The sequence below is a fragment of the Montipora foliosa genome, chromosome 2 (genome assembly GCF_036669935.1).
Source record: "Montipora foliosa isolate CH-2021 chromosome 2, ASM3666993v2, whole genome shotgun sequence".
Lineage (NCBI taxonomy): Eukaryota > Metazoa > Cnidaria > Anthozoa > Scleractinia > Acroporidae > Montipora > Montipora foliosa.
The window spans coordinates 29442673-29450903 of NC_090870.1; the positions used below are offsets into that span (position 1 = coordinate 29442673).

Genomic DNA, 8231 nt, shown 5'->3' on the forward strand with positions numbered 1-8231 from the left:
TTCTCTACTCAATTGCAAAAATTGCGCTCATAACTGCGAAGATCATAGCTTTACTTGATTTCATATCCGCAGTTCATATATGATTCATTTCATATACCATTTTATCATTGATTCATTCCTCACGGGACCATTAGAACCCACACATGACCAGCTCCCAACGTCAGTGGCTTCATAGCTCAGTTGGTTAGAGCGTCGCACCGGAATCGCGAGGTCACGGGTTCAAACCCCGTTGAAGTCCTGAATTTTTCAGGCTTCTCTACGCAATTCCAAAATTTGCGCTCATAACTGCGAAGATCATAGCTTCACTTGATTTCATATCCGCAGTTCATATATGATTCATTTCATATACCATTTCATCATTGAAAACTGTTGTTAACGGCATCAATTCCAATCAAAACTAGAAAAGAGATGCCTTGCAAGTCCCTACAACGATAATTAAAAATATTTCATACTTTTTCTTAACAATACTGGAAGAATTATAAAATTACGATATCAGTTACAGAGTCATAGGATAACCCAACCTCGTTCCCAGCCTCCTCTCTCTTCCTAAAAAAAAGAGGACCCTGGGAACGAGGTTGACGATAGCCGGATATTGCATTGCCTGCAACGAAAACACAAAAACTCGTTTCAGGTCACGCACAATTCTTTGATACACATTTTCTCATTCATCTGTTGCGTATTCTTCCGTAGTTTAGTGGCAATCGCAATTGTCTCTGAAGGAGGAGATACCGAGTTCGAATCCCACTTAAACTGCCTCCTACGAGACAGGGAAATCTTACGCATGCGCAGCCAGAGCGCGACCCGAAAAAACAAAATAATAATAATAATATAAAAGAATGTCCAAAGTCCAAAAACGGAGTCGAATCTAGACTTTGTTCTTCGAACAAGGTAATGAGAATTAGGGCTGTTTGTACCAGAAGTAAGGCTCGTTCTTTTATCTTAACTACCACTGTTCATAATTCGTTTAGTTAAAACAAACGCACTAGTAAAGATTATTGTTAGGGTCCCCAATAGGATCTTTCAACCCGGTCATTCCGACGAAAATTTGCCCCAATTTGGATTCGTGATCCCGACGCTCGTTATCAACTCATTGCGATCCGATCACATTTTTCAGTTCTCCTTTACCTCAAAGAAAGGAGGTCTTTTCAGCGGATTCATAAATGGTTGTTGCCTTAGCAAAGACAAGCCTTCAAGGTCTTGACAATCAGTCCTATCTCTTTCCACCAAAACGAAGGCGTCTATTTACACGCTCATGCGCAAACTTTAAATGTCTTTTATTAGATCTTAATTCTTAAATTATAGCTTTTTTGTCTTGCTCTTTCTTTCTTTGTTTCATCCTTTTTGCAAAGAAACTTTCTGCATAGTTTCCTGCGCAGACCTTCTTGAGACTACCCACGCAATCTTTCCCCCTCAACGATGGTCCTTCTTTGAAGAGGAAAGATTGTGTGAAGAGTCACAAGAATGTCTGCGTAGGAGGCTGCTCTCTGCACTTTTTCGTTACTTTTAAAAAGTAAAACGTACCACCTATCGCGGTGCGAAAAAAAGTTGAATTTTAGCATGGATCTTAGATCAGTTACTGCTGTGGCTACGCGCCGTCTAGAAGCAAAAACAAAAAAAAAAAGATACAGACGATGTAGTTTCACAAGAGGAGACCACAGACCAAAAGCGAATGATGGGGATTGGAAAATCTGAATAGTTTGCAATGATAAGATAAAAATAATTTTAGGCGGTTGTAATTAAAGAGACAGCTTCAGTTGGCATTTTTCATGTCATATCACCGGAATTTCCAGGATTTCGGTTTCTAATCCCATATTTAATGTTCCCGAATCACGTGTAGCGTTCATATCTGCAATACTGACACCAAATCCCGAATCCTGGTCTCTAAATACGTCAAATCCGGGGCCCCGAAAAACGTATTGGGGACCCTTTATTGTCAGTTAAATTACCTGTGTTCCTACATAAATAAACCCGTCACTCGCTTTTAGGTCATCAGGATGTTGCTTGTGGTCTGAATCACTTATTTGGCAGACAGAATGTCCAACGTTGTAAGAGAGACAGTCCTCGTCGAGGTAACATGCAATACGGCAGGTGTCCTGTCCGTCAAGGGTTATATTTTTGATCACGTGATTGATCAGAACATGACCATTAATTGCTGGAATAAACACCAGTGCCCTGCAAGCCTCTGTGGGATGAAAAGATAGCTTCTCAAATAACACATTGAAGTTAATCAAAATGTCGCAAAAAAAAACTAATCAATTATAAATAAAGAAATAAAGGCATCATTAAAGAAGAAGAAGTGAGCATACAAAACGCAGTCCTTGATAAAGCGTATTATTATCAATATACGCGGCCAAATAGAAAATCGGCCTGGCTCTTCAAAACACACGCTCAGCGGGCCGCAAAAGACTGACAGCGGGCTGCTAATGCATCATCAGCCCTACAGCTGATTGGTTCTTGCTTCAACTTTGTGATATGCCTATTATTTATAGACGATTTTACGCATTTTTTCGGTAATTTTAAATAAGTGCACTGGACTGAGTTGATTCTTTAATAACTTGTTCAATCAACACTTACATGATGATTTGAAGTGACTTTGAATTCGTTATTCACTTAGCTTGTATTATTAAAACTCGCATTCTTGATATCATTTGGCCTTGTTTATTGATAATAATGATAATGACATGACTTTTTTCGGGAATATTGTTTATTTGCGCCCTTGTAGTGTCATTTTCAAGGGCCGCAAATGACACTACAAGGGCGCAAATAAAGAATATTCCCGAAAAAAGTCATGTTATTCCCTTATTAACCTCATAGCGCAAAACAGCGAATTGTGACACATAAAATTTAAAAAAAGAAACAATTAGTGGTGTAGGCGTTGAAGTTGCCCGCGTAATTTTTAATATATAAGGCCCCTAATTAATTGGAGCCAACACGTGATATATTTTGCGCATAGAAAAGGGGACATGTGATATGCTATTTAACACATGATAATGCTTTGATTGAATAACAATACTACTACTATTACTACTATTACTACTACTACTACCACTACTACTACTACTACTACTACTACTACTACTACTACTACTACTGATGATGATGATGATGATGATGCAAGGCTGGCTATACGGCTGTGAGAACATAACTTTCTGATTTTTCCAAATTTCGTCAGGCATGGCCTGACGTCTTCAGGGAGTGAATTTCCATTACAATATATTGAAATACAAGTTTTTGAAACGCAATATATTTAATATATTGTATATTATTTACAATTCTTCTCTTTTGTATGTACCTTTGATTGGTTTAATTAGTTTTATTGTCTATGAACCAGCTGGAAAATCATGTCACAACAGTATGTCAACGAAAGAGAATCGAGGGTCTGATGTATCAATGCAGTATTTATGACCACGAGAAAACAAATTTATTAAATTGTGTAATAAAGGAATTGCGTATATTGTGTAAAACTGAACGAATTGCTTAAATTGTGTTAAAAACGATTTCCTTAAATTGTCCACTGAAATAAGTGCGAAGATCATTTCTCACTTTCCTTTAGAAAATTATTTTCACTTGTTGTGATCCAAAACCTCAAAGTTTGCCCCAGAGCCTATAACTTTCACTAATATTGGGGAGTTAAAGGGGTTAACGGGTGTGCCACGTTGAGCGAAGCCCTGAGGTGTGTTTCTTTGGGAAAATCCGAATGGGAATGTTTGAATCATCCGGCTATGAACGGATTTTGTTCTTTACTAAAATCCAAAAATGGATTTGAATCCAATGTATCTTCAATTGTGGTAGATATTGGACTTATTCATGTAATCTATGCGTTTCTTTGAGCCGAAATGGATCCGAAAACTTTTGGCAAACAACTTTCAAGACCAAACAATCACCGCCTGAGGGATCATGGTAAGTGTCTTTAGCTCGTCAAGTAGCCTTGGAATGTTTTAAAATCTGCTGTATAGAATGACAAAACTTCTTCTTGACCGAAAGTTGCATGGGTAAGTTGGAGCCCGTTAGCTCACAAAAATCAAGGGTTTTTATCACTGGAGGCAAATCGTAAAATCAAGAGTTTTTATCATTGGAAAGAAATCGGCGCGGTTGGTATATGTAGAATAAATGTTTAGTTTAAATGTTTATTTTATTTTATATGCAGAATAAATGACGGTATACAAATTCCTTCCGAACGTGTCTATTTATGGAAAATGGAATGAAGAAAGAGTGATGATACCCGTCTTTTTAAAGTTCGGATGATAGATTATGGTTTCCTATTTTTTTTGTGGGGAATATACGCTAACTCCTGGAGACACTGAACACTCGCTGAGGTCCACATTTTAAAACCACATTTTAATGTTTACTTCTTAAAAACCTTCTCCGCAATACAATTAAAACGAAACAGAGCATAGCCACAGTCCCACGATAGTCGTCACACAGCGTTGTCATTCGTTTGTTTTCGCAAAATTGTATTCAATGTTGTTATGTTTTTTATCGTGACATTGGATTCGATCCCTTGACGTCCCAATATAATTGACTAGCAAGTTCCCGTACGAATCTGGCTGCTTTACTACAAACTGTTTGTAGTAGAGACAGACAACAACATGATATAAACACGAACAAACGAGCAAATAAGCACATTGCGTTCTTTTTTTCTCAAGAAGTAAACATTACAATGCTATTTTAAAGTGTGGAGCACTGCGAGTCTTCAGTTTTTCGGGTAGTTGCCGTATATTTCATAAACTCCAATTCAGTCAGCATTTTCGGAAATTATCTTAATTTCGAAAAACAAACTCGGATTTTCGGAAAGACTAAGTCATATGCTCGCAAAAACCAACTTCGATTTTAAAACACACACAAAAAAAACAAAGTCCGATTTCGAGAAAAAAACTAAGATGCCTCTTTTAAAAGAACTTTCATAGCTTCCGTAAGTTCCTGAAGTTCCTTAATGTTTTTGACTAATTTCCACCATAAATGAAGGACAGATGCCGGTCATTCGAGAACAACAGTACGGAAGAATAACGATAAAAATTGAAAAAAAAAAAAGGCAAAAAAAAGGCACCCCAACCCCGACCCCGACCCCGACCCCAACCTCGACCCCAACCCCGACCCGGCCCTGGCCCCGCGTTTTGGCTACTGCCAAAAAAATGAAAATTTTTAGAAGAATTTCAAGGAATAAGAAAAATTTCATTAGATTTCATCAATTTATAATTTAGCTTTTTAATGGTTGGGTTATTCTTCAAGACTTGGATGAAAAACTCCCACAGCACTTTGACTGTTTGTTAGGTACTTTTTGTTGAGATTCACTGATGTGTTCTTTCAGGGTTGTAGCCAAAACGCGGCACCGGGGGCGGGGTAGGGGTGTCCTTTTCCCATTTCTGTTTTGTTTCATTTTTTGTCGTCATTCTCGTGTAAGGTTATTTTCGAATGACTGTCATTTATGGTGGAAATTAGTCAAAAAAATTGAGGAACCTACGGAAGCTATCGAAATTAAGAGAATTTCCGAAATTGCTGAAATTGGGGTTTATGGAATACACGCCAACTGCCATATTCACAACTTTAAAATAAATAAATAAATAAATAAATAAATAAATAAATAAACGGAATCACGTTTCCACGATGATAGTCACGCAGTCATGCAACTTTCTCATTTGCTTGTTTGTTCGTGTTGTTGTCTGATTTACCACAAATGGTTTGTAGTAAAGTCAGTCGAAGAGGAACTTGCTAGCCAATTCCATTCGGAAGTCAAGGGATCGAATCCAATATTACGAGAAAAAACACAACAACATTGAAAACAATTTTGCGAAAACAAGCAAATACCGGAACGTTGCGTGACGACCATCGTGGAATTGTGGCCATGATCTGTTTTGTTTTAATTGTATTGCGGAGACAGTTTTTTGCGAAGTAAACATTAAAATGTGGTTTTATATTGTGGAGCTCAGCGAGCCTTCAGTGTCCCTAGGAGTTAGCGTATATTCCCTGCAAAATCTCCAATTTTAGTCTGTAATTCTCTTAATTTCGAAAAACAACGTTCCCTTTCGTAGCTTCCGTATGTTCCATATTTTTTTGACTAATTTCCACCATGAATGAAGGAAAGATGCCGAACAAAAAAAATTGGAAAAAAAATAGACACCCCGACCCCAACCCCGACCCCAATCCCAGCCCCGCGTTTTGGCTACTACCTTTTTTGGATCTCAATGAATTTTCTTTCATCCTTTTTTAGCTCATTCAGCACGTAAATGCCAGCAAAATTAAACAAACAATACCTGCTTTTCCATTTGTGTTTTCATACGATAAGTGAAGAACCCACTTTATTTCTAGAGAACCCATAGAGATTATGTACAGAGAACTTAAAGTATAAACTGTCCCAACTGTCCGGTGGCTCCATTTTTTTGTAAAAGTTCAAATGTATTTCAGGTTTTAAGTCCTTTGAATTTCCGGTCGACAGGTGTTCCCTCTTTCCAAAACTAACAAATAATGCAGAGACGGGAATGGAATGACACTCCCAGGTTACCTTGATTCGAATGGAGTCCAGAGGATAAAGACTTCAGCCTTAAGACGTGAAATAGTTATTTTTAGAAAACCCATAGAGATTATGTACAGAGAACTTAAACTATAAACTGTCCCAACTGTCCGATGGCTTCCTTTTTTTAAAAGTTTAAAAGACTTCAGCTTTAAGACGTGAAATAGTTTCAGAGCATAATTAGAGGCAGACAGACTGCAACACTATGTATGAATAATAATAATAATAATAATAATAATAATAATAATAACAATTGTCGCTGCTAATCGCCGTCGCAAAGTACCGCAACGACGCAGCTCAACGAGGTCGGACCGAAGGAGCTGTGCTGCCGGCTTGGCGCTCGGCCCCTGAACACGACCCATGTATGACCTCGGAGCACAGCACCACAGCCTGATGGAATAGGCCGGGAGTCGATTTTGAGGAGGCAGGAAAACCGGAGTACCCGGAGAAAAACCCTCGGAGTCATATTGAGATCGACTGAAACTCAGCCCACATACGACCCGAGCCAGAGTTGAACCCGGGTCACAAAGGTGGGAGGCATAGTTAATGCCACTAAACCACCCTGACAAAACCCTTGAAGGAAAATCGGCGAGGGCCGTAAGTTTAAGTGCTTTTAAACAATATGCAGAATAAATGACGGTATACAAATTTATTCTGGACGTGTATATTTATGAAAAATGGAATGAAGAACGTGTGATTATACCCGTCTTATTAAGGCTCGGATGATAGATTACGGTTTCCTATTATTTTAAGCTATTTGTTGATGATCTTAAATTTTCGGCATTTGGCGGTATGCTTTGCAAACACGATGAACAAAAAAGAAGTACCTAACAGATAGTGGAAGCGCGCATTTCTTGAGGAATAACCCAACCAGTAATGAAAACGCTTAATTATAAAAGGTAAGTTGATATTGGAAATTTCACTTCAAAAACAGAAATTGATGAAATCTAATCCAAGTTTTCTTATTCCTTGAAACCCTTCTTAAAATGATCTTTTTTTCCATCTCAACGAATTTACTGTCATCTTTTTCATATCTTTCAGGAGGCAAATGCCAGTAAAATTAAAGAAACAATACCTGCTTCTCCATTTGTGTTTGTATACGATAAGTGAAGAACACACAAACATAGCGCAATACTTGCGAGAAAGATTTGATTCCTCATTATTCGCCTTTGAAGGTTCATCAGCAAAGACTGTTTACGCAATGATTTCGAAAACTTCAGGCAAATGCTTTAATACGTCATGTGGAAGAGTATGTCAATAGATGGCTGAAAGTGACGAGCGATCATTAATAATTGAAATCGATTTTTTTCCTTGTTTATTAGGATAATCACCTACAATTTTCATTTTAAAACTTTAAATACTTAAATTATTTTATTTTTAGAAAACCCATAGAGATTATGTACAGAGAACGTAAAACATAAACTGTCCCGATTGTCCGGTGGCTTCATTTTTCGCAAGAGTTCAAATGTATAAGGTTTTAAGTCCTTTTAATTTCCGGTCGACAGGTGTTCCCTCTTTCCAAAACTGACAAATAATGCAGTTGTTTACTTAATTAACATCAGAAATGATATTGTCCGAAAGCAGAGACGGAAATGGAATGAAACTCCCAGGTTACCATGATTCGAATGGAGTCCTAGAGGATAAAGACTTCAGCCTTAAGACGTGAAATAGTTATTTTTAGAAAACCCATAGAGATTATGTACAGAGAACTTAAACTATAAAC

The 8231-nt window shown here is 37.7% G+C and overlaps 1 protein-coding gene across 1 annotated transcript in view; it reads right to left on the reverse strand.

Annotated features, from left to right (window-relative positions):
* LOC137990659 (uncharacterized) overlaps positions 1 to 7738 on the reverse strand; it is an 18442-nt gene extending 10704 nt beyond the window's left edge. Inside the window, exons 1-2 of the mRNA XM_068835783.1 lie at positions 7584 to 7738; positions 1947 to 2182 (exon numbers count right to left, since the gene is read on the reverse strand). Coding sequence (XP_068691884.1) covers positions 1947 to 2182; positions 7584 to 7689 — 342 coding nt within the window. The 5' untranslated portion in view covers positions 7690 to 7738. The remainder of the gene's footprint in view (positions 1 to 1946; positions 2183 to 7583) is intronic.
* Positions 7739 to 8231: the final 493 nt, after the last annotated feature.